General features: G+C 41.7%; 1 protein-coding gene across 1 annotated transcript in view; it reads left to right on the top strand.

Moving 5' to 3' along the window:
- VARS1 (valyl-tRNA synthetase 1) overlaps nucleotides 1-12,784 on the top strand; it is a 48,888-nt gene extending 36,104 nt beyond the window's left edge. Inside the window, exons 24-31 of the mRNA XM_067463332.1 lie at nucleotides 1,264-1,342; nucleotides 1,450-1,577; nucleotides 3,421-3,576; nucleotides 5,646-5,855; nucleotides 7,629-7,740; nucleotides 9,233-9,408; nucleotides 11,049-11,198; nucleotides 12,533-12,784. Of these exons, the coding sequence (XP_067319433.1) occupies nucleotides 1,264-1,342; nucleotides 1,450-1,577; nucleotides 3,421-3,576; nucleotides 5,646-5,855; nucleotides 7,629-7,740; nucleotides 9,233-9,408; nucleotides 11,049-11,198; nucleotides 12,533-12,601 (1,080 nt within the window). The 3' untranslated portion in view covers nucleotides 12,602-12,784. The remainder of the gene's footprint in view (nucleotides 1-1,263; nucleotides 1,343-1,449; nucleotides 1,578-3,420; nucleotides 3,577-5,645; nucleotides 5,856-7,628; nucleotides 7,741-9,232; nucleotides 9,409-11,048; nucleotides 11,199-12,532) is intronic.

Below are 12,784 nucleotides of genomic sequence, written 5' to 3'. Positions count from 1 at the left end.
TTAGTACACAGCAAACAGGATCACTATGCTGGCTGTTGTATTGCATCACACGTCGGACACTTCCCAAGTGTCTAGGACTGTGTGATGTATCGGCGAATAATGCGTGCAGATCCCAGTAAGATGACCTTTATGCAGCTGACAGATGGTAATTTTGTCAGCGCCAGTTGTGTTTAAGTGTAACCCAATGTCTTTAGGCACTGCATCCAGTGTGCCGATCACTACTGGGACCACCTTTACTGGTTTGTGCCAAAGTCTTTGCAGTTGTTGTTGTTGTTGTTGTTGTTGTTGTTGTTAGTCTTTGCAGTTGTTGTTGTTGTTGTTGTTGTTATGTCCCACAAAAACAAAGTTGTGTTTAATAAACTTTTCCCATGTTTTTATGATAAAACAAATTAGGAAATGACATTTTTAACCCAGGAACAAAAATTGTGTTACATAGAGTTTGATTAATGCGTTGCCTCTAAGAGACTCCAATTGCCGAAAATAACTCTATGGTAATTTTCTGCTAGAAGTTGCCCATAAAGCTAAAGAATTTAGAGATTCCTAAAGATGTAGTCCAGGGGTCCTCAAACTAAGGCCCGGGGGCCGGATGCGGCCCTCCAAGGTCATTTCCTGGCCCTTGCTCAGGGTCAATCTAAGTCTGAAACGACTTGAAAGCACACAACAACAACAACCATCCTATCTCATCAGCCAAAATCAGGCCCACACTTCCCATTGAAATACTAATAAGTTTCTATTTGTTAAAATTGTTCTTCATTTTAATTATTGTATTGTTTTAAAGTGTCTTTTGCACTACAAATAAGATATGTTCAAATTATAATTCAGCCGTCCAACAGTTTGAGGGACTGTGACCTGGCCCTCTGTTTAAAAAGTTTGAGGACCCCTGATGTAGTCTTTCAGGGGATTTTTTTTTCAATTTTTTTTCAACATTCATATGGTATATATGGCATGTCATACGGTATTTAGAATGGTAAACGGTATCTGTCCTATTTCTGTACACACACACACACACACACATATAATAGAATAAAATATGTTCCACCTATGTGTGTGTGAATTACAGTATCTATTTTTCTCTTTTGTATTCTATTATGTGCTTAATTATCAATAGTTTTTGGGTAATTGAACTTTAGGATCACTAGTAGGTCCTTACCATTTTGGCATCTTGAATGACAATATTATGTATCAGAGGATAATCTTAGAAGATTAGGATAGCAGATTATTTGAAAACAAAGTTTGTAATACATATCTTTGCCTGCTTTACAGAAATCTGATTACCCCAATGGGATCCCTGAATGTGGGACAGATGCCCTCCGCTTTGCTCTTTGCGCATATACATCTCAAGGTAATAGTTCTTCCTCTACCTTGGAGAGGCACCCACCACCTCTCTCACACTTTTGGTCTATTTTTTTCCTACCTTTGTTGATCTCGGTTTTTCCGTGCTTCCTTCAGGTCGGGACATTAACTTGGATGTGAACCGGATTCTGGGTTATCGACACTTCTGCAACAAACTCTGGAACGCAACCAAATTTGCCATACGTGGCCTTGGGGAGGGATTCCAGCCTCAGCCCAGGCCTCAGGTAAGGAATTGGCTGAGGAACTACCTATCTTCCCCAATTAAATAATGGAAAGGTTTTTTAGAAATCATAAGAGTTGGAAAGAGACCACAAGGCCATCCAATCCAACCCACTTCCAAGCAGAAAAACACAATCAAAACACTCCAGATAGATGGCCATGCAGCCTCTGGTTAAAAACCTCAATAGAAGGAGACTCCGCCACATTCCCAGGCAACATATTCTACTGCTGAACAGCTCTGACCATCAGGAAGTACTTCCTAATGTTTAGGTGGAATGTATTGTTGAAGGCTTTCATGGCCAGGATCACTGGGTTGTTGTAGGTTTTTTCGGGCTATATGGCCATGTTCTAGAGGCATTTTCTCTTGACGTTTCGCCTACATCTGTGGCAAGCATCCTCAGAGGTAGTGAGGTCTGTTGGAACTAGGAAAATGGATTTATATATCTGTGGAATGACCAGGGTGGGACAAAGGACTCTTGTCTGTTGAAGCTAGGTGTGACTGTTTCAACTGTTTTTAGGTGGAATCTCTTTTCCTGCAAGTTGAAACCATTGTTCTGTGTCTTAATCTCCAGAGCAGAAAACAAGCTCTTCCTCAATGTGACATACTTTCAGATATTTAGGCATGGCTATCATCTCCCCTTTCAGCCTCCTTTTCTCCAAACTAAACAATCCAGCTTCCTCAGACATTCCTCATAAGGCTTGACTTCCAGTTGCCAAGATCTCCCACCCGGTAATTCAAAAGATAATTCTGCAAATGGTACTGTCAGCCCTTCAGCAAATTTCAGCCTTATTTATTATTTATTTATTTATTTTCCATATTTATATACTGCCTTTCTCAGCCTGAAGGCGACTCAAGGCAGTTTACAGTCGGCAGTCAATGCCCCCAACAACATAAAATACAATTAAAAACATTAACATATAATCTTGACCATATAAAAACAGTAGAAACAATAAAAACAATAAAACACTAGTCCTCAGCATCTCATTACTAAAATCATATTTCCATGGCATTGTCCAGTCATTCTGTGGATCTAAAATAGTCTGTTACACTGCATTTATTTATTTATTAATTATTTTATTTACAGCTTTTATATTCCGCCCTTCTCACCCCGCAGGGGACTCAGGGCGGATTACAGTGTACACATATAAGGCAAACATTCAATGCCAATTTTTGACATACAAACATATACAGACACACACAGAGGCTATTTAACTTTTTCTGGCTGCCAGGGGAGCTGTCGCTTTCATCGTCCATCTGCGACGCTGATGAAGCACTTCCACATTCCCCGCATGCTTCCCCCTCTGGAATGCTTTGCTGGAGTCTTCTTTATGGCCTCATAAATCAGTTAATTTAGCCTCCCCACACTTTAAGGTGGTATCTAATTTTCCTACTTGACAGATGCAACTGTCTTTCGGGTTGCAATGGTCGACAACAGGCTACACACAATTGGTTGGAAACCCACTCCAACCCGGGCTGGCTTCGAACTCATGACCTTTTGGTCAGAGTGATCTTAATGCAGCTGACACTCAGCCAGCTGCGCCACAATCCCGGTTTGCAAATTCTTGGTCAATAAGGCAGGTTTTAACTCTTTTTCAAAATGTTAGGAGGGAGGGGGCTGATCTGATATCCCTAGGGTGGGTGTTCCATAGCCAAGGGGCCACTGCTGAGAAGGCCCTGTCTCTCGTTCCCACCAATCGCATCTGCGAAGGAGGCAGGACCAAGAGCAGGGCCTCCCCAGATGATCTTAAGCTCCTAGCTGGCTCATAGTCTTGAGGAGGAAGGATCTTGTCCTCACACTAGCAGCACCAGAAGTACTTCATTCTTAATAAGTAACATTTCTTTTGCAGCCCAGTGGTTCTGAGAGCCTCATTGACCAGTGGATCTTGAGTCGCCTGAGCCACGCCGTGGAATTGTGTGATACCGGGTTCAAAGCGTACGACTTCCCTGGCATCACCACAGCCATCTATAATTTCTGGCTCTATGAGCTTTGCGATGTTTACTTGGTAAGTAGAATCTATGAAGCATTTTTTTTTTGTTTCCTTCTTTTGGGAGGAACGAAGACCATCTCTGCTCATGTTTGTTTAACTTTATTTTACAAAAAGAAGACCCTCATATATACACTCATGTATACGTCTGTTTTGGATTTGGCAGTCTTGAAGTGCAACTAAGGTAAAGGTAAAGGTTTTTCCCTGACATTCAGTCCAGTCGTGTCCGACTCTGGGGTGTGGTGCTCATCTCCATTTCTAAGCCGAAGAGCCAGCGTTGTCCGTAGACACCTCCAAGTTCATGTGGCCAGCATGACTTCATGGAGCACTGCTGCCTTCCCACCAGAGCAGTACCTATTGATTTACTCACATTTGCATGTTTTTGAATTGCTAGGTTAGCAGAAGCTGGGGCTAACAGTGGGAGCTCACGTCACTCCTTGGATTCGAACCTGCAACCTTTCAGTCAGCAAGTTCAGCAGCTCAGCACTTCAACCCACTGCGCCACTGGGGGCTCCTTGAGGTGCAACTACATAGTAGAATGAAGTCAACTCGATACCAGTCAGTTAGCATAATTGCTATGCTCAATGCCATGGAATTATGGGAGTTGTAGTTTTCCAACTTTAGCCTTCTCTACCAAATAATGCTAGGGTCTCACCAAACTATTAGCTCCTAGGATCCCATGGCAGTTAAAGTGATGTCAAACTACATTAATTGAAGCAGACCTAGAGTCAAAATTCATGATCAGCAGCAAATTGTATCACAGAATACTTCTGTTTGCTTCTTTTGGTCTTTAATCCTCTTTGTTCCACTGAGCTCAAGGCAGTCTGTGAGAGTTTCTCCTATTTACTTTACCTTCACATCAACCTTGTCAGCCAAGGGACCTTGTAGCACTTTAGAGCCAAACTGAGAGAACGCAGTTTGGCTCTACACTGTGGACAAAGGCCTTTTGCAGGCTAATACCTTTGTCCACAGTGTAGAATTACAGCACATTAATTGCCCTGACTCGATGCTTTGGAATCTTGAGGTTTGTAATTTGGAGTCATATTTACCATTTACTGTCGGAGGTCTCTGCTACAGCGCAACAAACTACAAATCCCAGGATTCCATAGGATAGAATCATAGAATCAAAGAGTTGGAAGAGACCTCATGGGCCATTCAGTCTAACCACCTGCCAAGAAGCAGGAATATTGCATTCAGATCACCCCTGACAGATGGCCATCCAGCCTCTGTTTAAAAGCTTCCAAAGAAGAAGGCTCCGTCACACTCCAGGGCAGAGAGTTCCACTGCTGAACGGCTCTCACAGTCAGGAAGTTCTTCCTCATGTTCAGATAGAATCTCCTTTCTTGTAGTTTGATGGAGCTATGGTAGTTGAAGCGGCGTCAAACTGCTATAATTTTGCGGTGTTAGCGGTCTCTGTGGATGAATAGATAGATAGATAGATAGATAGATAGATAGATAGATAGGTAGAGTGTTCTCCGTGGATAGATCATGCATGGGCAAACTTCGGCCCTCCAGATGTTTTGAACTTCAGCTCCTACCAGCTCTCAGGAATTGTGGAAGCTGAAATCCAATACACCTGCAGGGCCAAAGTTTGCCAATGCCTGGGATAGATGGAAGGATGGAGATAGGTGGTTGGTTAGATGGACGGACAGATAGAATCACATTGCGAATAACTAGCTTTGTAGTTTTCTTTACAAGGTTGCATTGGGCCCACTGGTGGCACAGCAGGTTAAACTGCTGAGCTGTGGAACTTGCTGACTGAGAGGTTGGCGGTTTGGATTCAGGGAGTGGGGTGAGCTCCCACTGTTAGCCCCAGCTTTTGCCAACCTAGCAGTTCGAAAACATGCAAGTGTGAGTAGATCAATAGCTACCTCTTCTGCAGGAAGGTAACGGTGCTCCATGCAGTCATGCCTGCCATATGACCTTGGAGGCGTCTACAGATAACGCTGGCTCTTTGGTTTGGAAATGGAGATGAGCACCACCCCCCAGAGTCGGATATGACTGGACTTAATGTCAGGGGAAACCTTTACCTTTTTTACAAGGTTGCATGGAGACAGAGGATACATCTTTTTGAACTCTTCACTTAGGAGTGCTTAAAACCCGTGTTTGCTGGTCAAGATGAGGCTGCCATTCAGACGTCCCGCAATGCTCTCTACACCTGCTTGGATGCCGGCCTTCGTCTTCTCAGCCCGTTCATGCCGTTTGTCACAGAGGAACTATTCCAGCGGCTGCCCCGCCGGTGTCCCTCCTCGGACCCTCCCAGCATCTGCGTCACCTCTTACCCCAGCACCGAAGAGGTAAATGTGGTAACAGACTTGTATCCAGACTCATTGCAGAGTACAGTAGAGAGATTTCAGGTCACACTATGGGAGGCACCCTCCTAGGTGAATGCAAAATAGATTTGGAGACCTAATTTACAGTATAAGCCACAAACAGAAAATGGCAATGACTTTTCCTCATCCACACATTTATTTTATTCAAGATTGTTTAATCAATTAAATAATAAAAGCTAGACTTTTATTATTTACAAGAAAATAGGTCCTGATGGTGACAGTTGCCTAGTTTGTTTGGAAAACTGTTGGGAATCTGAGCTGTTAGGTTCAAAATAATCCTCATTTGGGGTGTTTCCACCAGAAATACAGCAGCGTACCAGAAGTAAACTTCATAACCAGCAGAAACTTACGCATGGTGAGACTGTGATAAGTTTCTCTTTTTAGGATGGCTTAGGGTTGCAGAATCAGAACTTTAGGATCAAAAATATTTATTGAAGTAAAAGAAATACATTCTAGATAGAAAAGGTCTTGGAACTAACTAGCTTACTAAATCTCATCTTTTAAAGAGGTAAAAGGGACAAAAAAAATCAAAATTCCATGCAGCTACATTTTGCCTAAAGAGCGAGGCAAAATGCGCCCTCACTGGAAGGAAGAAAAGGCAGACGAGAATAATGGCAGAGACCACATGGTCAACCCAGGGCAAAACTTAAAGAGGAAGTTCCCCCACAGAATTCCATTCCAACATCTTCAAATGGGGAGGAGACAGTGGCTAGCAGGAAGAGTAAAGACAAAGCCCTTTCTGGGGAAAACATACAAACAGAAAATAGCAATAAACATTAACAATAACACAGCAATGTTTAAAAACCTATGGCAGGGCCAATGTACTAATTAAAATTTTAAAAAATAATGCTGGGCGTGACCAGGTGACATATAAACAGGATAGAAATTTTGGAGAGGGATAGAGCATGTAGATCCCTATCCGACCGCATCTCGACCTACGAGCCCACCAGGACTTTGAGATCTTCTGGGGAGGCCCTGCTCTCGGTCCCGCCTGCTTCACAAGCACGGCCTTCTCGGTGGTGGCTCCTCGGCTGTGGAACACCCTTCTCGTGGACATTAGACTGGCTCCTTCCCTGATGATATTCCGCAGGAAATTAAAGACTTGGTTGTTCAAGAAGACGTTCGAACAAGAAATGCAATGATTGGTAATGATTATAGGAATGGAACAACGGAAAATGATACTGGATTGTGGTTTGGACGATGAGACGACGCGGAATGGTTTTCGTAGTAATGACGATGTTTTTTTGTATAATGCTGGATTGTGAATTATTTTATACTGTGTCTTGAATTGTGTTCTTCCTATGTTGTACACCGCTGTGAGTCACCCCCGGGCTGAGAACAGCGGTATATAAGCTAAATAAATAAATAAATAAATACATCACTAAAAAGTGCATTTAGGGACATATTGCTGGGAGTTTCCTTATTCTGGGAAGGCACACTGGAACAACCCGTTTTCAGGCTCCTCCTAAAGACTGCCAGCGTTGGGGCATGCCTGATTTCCTTGGGGAGTGAGTTCCAGAGTTGAGGGGCCACCACTGAGAAGCCCCTGTCCCTCGTCCCCACCAGTCGCTCTTGCGATGTAGACGAGAGCGCGAGCAGGGCCTTTCCAGATGATCGAAGAGATTGTGTGGGTTCGTGTGGGATCCTTCTGTTTTGTTGAGATCAGACTTAAACTGAGGCAATCAATGTATCATAAACCAAAATGTTGTTTCATCTTTTCCTTTTTTGCCCCCTCAGTACCGTTGGAGAAATGAAGGCCTGGACAACACAGTGGACTTTGTGTTGAACATTATTAAGGCTGTGCGTTCACTTCGGGCAGACTACAATCTCACCAAGACCAAAGCTGACTGTGAGTAGTAAGTGGAGTAGTAAGAAGGGACATATATCCACTGATAAAAGGACAGCAGGAAAAAGAACAAGGGACAATACTCTCTCAAGTGCCAACTTAAAAACTAAATGTTGCCCCATCTAGTTCTGGGAGTGAAACGTTGTTCATTTGAATAGAAGAAATCAGAGTGGTGGTCAAGCTAAGTTGGTGCATTCTAGGATATCAAAAGTCCAAAAAAGTACATTTTTGAAGCTTAGTGGAGTTGGATCCTTTTCATCTATATAAATAAAAAATGTAATGTTCATTTGTGGGATTAACATAACTCAAAAACCACTGGACGAATTGACACCAAATTTGGACACAATACACCTATCAGGTCATCGAGTGACCATCACTCTTGAAAACACTGAAAAACACGGCAGAAGAGATTTAAAAAGCCAAAAAACAAAAATTACATTACAATGCATTTGCAAAACTACATATATATGCAAATATACAGCAACGCGTGGCAGGGGCAGCTAGTAGACTATAAATCTTCAGTTACTTTAGTTATGTATGTGTGTTTTCAAATGTGTTTCTATGTGTTTCTATGTATTTTCAAGATGGAGTCTACTGTGTATTAGAAATGCTATGCTGAATGTTTATTACTGAGGCTGTGACTATGTAACCTTGAGAGAAATGAGATAATGTGTGTTCTGGCTGGGAACATTAGGGAGTCAACCATCTCAGCCAGAGTGAAGAGAGATAAGCAGGTGTGCAGAGAGACTTTCAGTTTTCCACCTAGTTCCTGTTTGTAGCTCGCTGTGTTAAGACGTGTGTTTGATGTACTTAGTAAAACTTAGTTTCTTTTGTAACTGAAAGCCTGCAGAGTCCTGATTTTACATCACAGTGTCTGCTGATCTAGCAAACCTTCTCCTGCGCACCCCCCAAACTCTGACAATATACTCAAGTATAAGCCAAGTTTTTCAGCCATTTTTTAGGCTGAAAGAGCACCCCTTGGCTTATACTCAAGTCAAAGTTATTTATTATTTTACTGGGTGATAAATATTATTTTATTATATTTATTATTTTACTCTATTTACTGTTAGTATAGCAGGCTTTTCCCTGTGTTTGCTGCAAGAATAGAATGAAATATTTGAAAGTATTCCCATCAAATGCAATAAAGCATTTCCCTACCTGCTCACATTTTTTAAGATTCAAGTCAGTCTTTAGATCTCTGTTGAAAACACACACTCCTATCTTGTTTCATGATAATTTGTGCATAGCAAGCAGTTGTACAAATCTATAGCAAATTAAGACCAAGAGGGATTTGTATACTCTGGAAGGGCAGATGAAAATTCTTCACCAAGATTAATCAAGAAAAGAGCATGAACTCTGCAAGTTGGATGATATGAATAAAGACTTGTTTTCTCCTCCTCTTTCTGCCTGAATTGTAATTTTGTTACATAGTGGTTTCACATTTGGTTACATAGTGTTTTCTTTGACTCTGATCACCTCTTCCTCCATTTCGCAGGTTATTTGCAGTGTCTGGACGCAGAGACTGCGGCGGCTGTCGCTCATTGCTCTGAATACATCCGCACTCTTTCTTCCTCCAAGCAAGTGTTCATTTTGGAGCCTGGAAAAGCAGCTCCTTCTGGCTGCGCAGTGGCCATCGCCTCTGATAAATGCACAGTCCACCTTTTGCTGAAGGTAAGAGAACATGCCCAACCTTTATCTCAAGGACAACAGCATTCTAACTGACCAAATATAAAATCAAATATTTTTAAAGAGCAATTGAAAGGCAAGACAGATTAAAGGCTCATCAAAAACCCAACAGTTAAAACTCCTCTTGCAAGATATCAGTATAGATATTTTTTTCCTGACAGTGAAAGGACAACAGGATATCAAATCCAACTCATATCTCATCAGAGTAAGGCCCCTTCTACACTGCCATATAATCCAGATTATCAAAGCAGATAATCCACATTTTCTGCTTTGAATTGGATTATATGAGTTTACACTGCCATATAATCCAGTTCAAAGCAGATAATCTGGATTGGTGTATGACCATGTTCCAGACAACAGGATATCAAATCCAACTCATTTCTCATCAGAGTAAGGCCCCTTTTACACTGCCATATAATCCAGATTATCAAAGCAGATAATCCACATTTTCTGCTTTGAACTGGATTATATGAGTCTACACTGCCATATAATCCAGTTCAAAGCAGATAATCTGGGTTGGTGTAAGTTTATCGGGCTGTATGACCATGTTCCAGAAGCGTTTTCTCCATATAGCCCAAAAAACTTTCAACAACCCAGTGATTCCGTCCATGAAAACCTTTAACAGTACAGATAATCTGGATTTCATTTGGCAGTGTAGAAAGGGCCTCAGTTCTACAGGGCTGGGACTTCCACTGAAAAACCTGTATTTCTTTCATATTATACACTTTAATACCATTTTAACAGCCATGACCACATCCTGTGGAATTCTGGGATTAGTAGTTTGATGAAGCAGTAGTTCTGTCTTGCAGAGAAAACCTTACAAAACTACAAATTCCAGGATTCTATTGCACTTTTCTTAAACGGTAGGTCCCAACCCCAAATGGGGATCCTCTTAGCATAGTGTTTGGGTCCTGAAGAAAAAAAATGGCAATAACAAATAATTATGAATGCCACCTAGTGACTGTTTTAGACATTTACACCAATTGGTTATGCAGTGTTTACAGCAGACTTTGCAGAAGATGGTTCAGCTGTGCTTAATAAAAAAGAAAATAACCTGTTTAGTGCTGATTTGTTATGTAAATGTTTTATTTTTATACCTATTTTGTATACCTATAAACCCAGTCATATAAAAAAGGCAGAAAAGGGTTGAAAATGGAAAAGTTTTAAATGTACGGGATGGAGTCATTGTATCAAAGTGCTATGAATATTGGTGTGCATCTACACGGTAGTATTCATACAGTTTGGAACCACTTTAACTGCTATGGCCCAGCGCTTTGGAATCATGGGAGCTGCCAAAGAGGACTGGTGTCTTATTCAACTACAACTCCCAGAATTCCACAACAATGAGGCGTGGTAATTAAAGTGATGCCAAATTACATTCATTCTGCAATTTAGATTTATTTATGTATTTATTTATTTACACTATTTATATCCCGTCCATATCAGCCCGAAGGTGACTCAGGGCGGGATAGAATGCACTCTGAAACCTGCATGCTGAAGTTTGAAAGCATAGACTTGTGCGGAAGGCACATGGGAATATGTTACACTAATATTAGACCTCAGCATGGCTCCATGTTTACCTGTTAATATGCGCTTGGTGTTTTCTGTATCTTTCCCGATGCCAGGGATTGATCGACGCCGAGAAAGAGATCTCCAAACTGACCAGCAAAAAGGCAGAGCTGCAGAAACAAATCCTACGGCTGCGTGAGCGCATGGAGAGCCCTGACTATGCTGCTAAAGTGCCCGCCAAAGTCCAGGAGGCAGATGCAGCCAAGGTAACAAAGGCCATCATTAGAACATGTTTGAACTTATCCTTAGGGCAGGCATGAGCAAACTTTGGCCCTCCAGGTGTTTTGGACTTCAGCTCCTACAATTCCCACAACTGTGGTGGCGCAGCGGGTTAAACTGCTGAACTGATGAACTTGCTGACTGGAAGGTTGGCGGTTTGAATCTATGGGATGGGGTGAACTCCCGGTGTTAGCCTCAGCTTCTGCCAACCTAGCAGATTGAAAACACGCAGATGTGATTAGATCAATAAGTACTGCTTTAGCAGGAAGGTAAACTGTGCTCCATGAAGTCATTCCAGCCACATTACCTAGAAGGTGTCTGCAGGCAAAGCTGGCTCTTTGGCTTAGAAATTGAGATGATCACCATACCCAGAGCTGGAGATGAGCACCACACCTCAGAGCCAGAAGGGGAAGCCTTTATCTTTATCTGTTTTGTTGTTTCTAGGCATTGAATGTTTGCCTTCGTGTTTGTGTATGCTGGAATCCGCCCTGAGTCCCCTTGGAGAGATAAGGCAGAACACCAATATATTATTATTTTACTGACACAGTATGGCACAGCAAATGAGATATATATGCTGCATTTTGTATCACAAAATCACAAGTCAAACACTTCCCAAGAGTTTAGGACTGTGTGGTATATTTTCAAATAATGTGTGCAGATCTGAGTTAGGTGGAAGGAATGGGGGGAGGGTTTTTTTGGGGGCGATACATAATTAAGGAACGTATAGAATGTCATTTAAGGAAAATTTACTTTTGGAATAATGTTTATTGAAATAAGTCCTGTATGGCAAAGTTTTTGTTGATTGTTGGGATGTATAAAAAAAAGGTGTTCTTTGGCAGCTGACAGATTGTGATTTTGTTAATGTTTATTTATTATTATTATTATTATTATTATTATTATTATTATTTGAAACACAACAAGATGAGTCCACAGCAGACAAGATCACTCTGCTGGCTGTTGTATTGGATCACACGTCAGACAATTCCCAAGTGTCTAGTACTGTGCAATGTATTGGTGAATAATGCATGCAGATCCCAGTAGGTTGGCCTTCTGCAACTGGCAGATGGTAATTTTGTCAGTGCCGATTGTGTTTAAGTGCAGGACAAGGTCTTGAGGCACTGCACTCAGTGTGCCGATCACCACTGGGACCACCTTGACTGGCTTGTGCCAGAGTCTTTGCAATTCGATCTTTAAATCCTCCTATCGTTGTTATTGTTGTTATTATTATCATCATTATTATCCCAAACTGATATTTCAAATAGAGGAATGGAGAGCATACAGGTATACCATTGATTAATACTTTTTGCTTATCTTTTCTCAGCTGAAGCAAAGCGAGACTGAGTTGCAGAAGTCAGAAGAAGCCATTGAGAACTTCAAGAAGATGCTCTGAAAATGGCGGAAGAGAAGCCCCTGTGTTGGAATTCAAAGCTGATCTTGAGGGCGGCAGTGAGCAGAGCAACCGTTTCAAGCAAACTCCTTTCCATTGAGAAAGGAGGACCCGTTACTTCTGTTTGGCTATTCTTAGTTTATTCTATTTTCTTCAGAGACATTAAAATATTTTGCTGACTTAGAA

This window comes from Anolis sagrei, chromosome 2, assembly GCF_037176765.1.
Source record: "Anolis sagrei isolate rAnoSag1 chromosome 2, rAnoSag1.mat, whole genome shotgun sequence".
Classification (NCBI taxonomy): domain Eukaryota; kingdom Metazoa; phylum Chordata; class Lepidosauria; order Squamata; family Dactyloidae; genus Anolis; species Anolis sagrei.
This window is presented reverse-complemented; position numbering and strand designations above follow the sequence as displayed.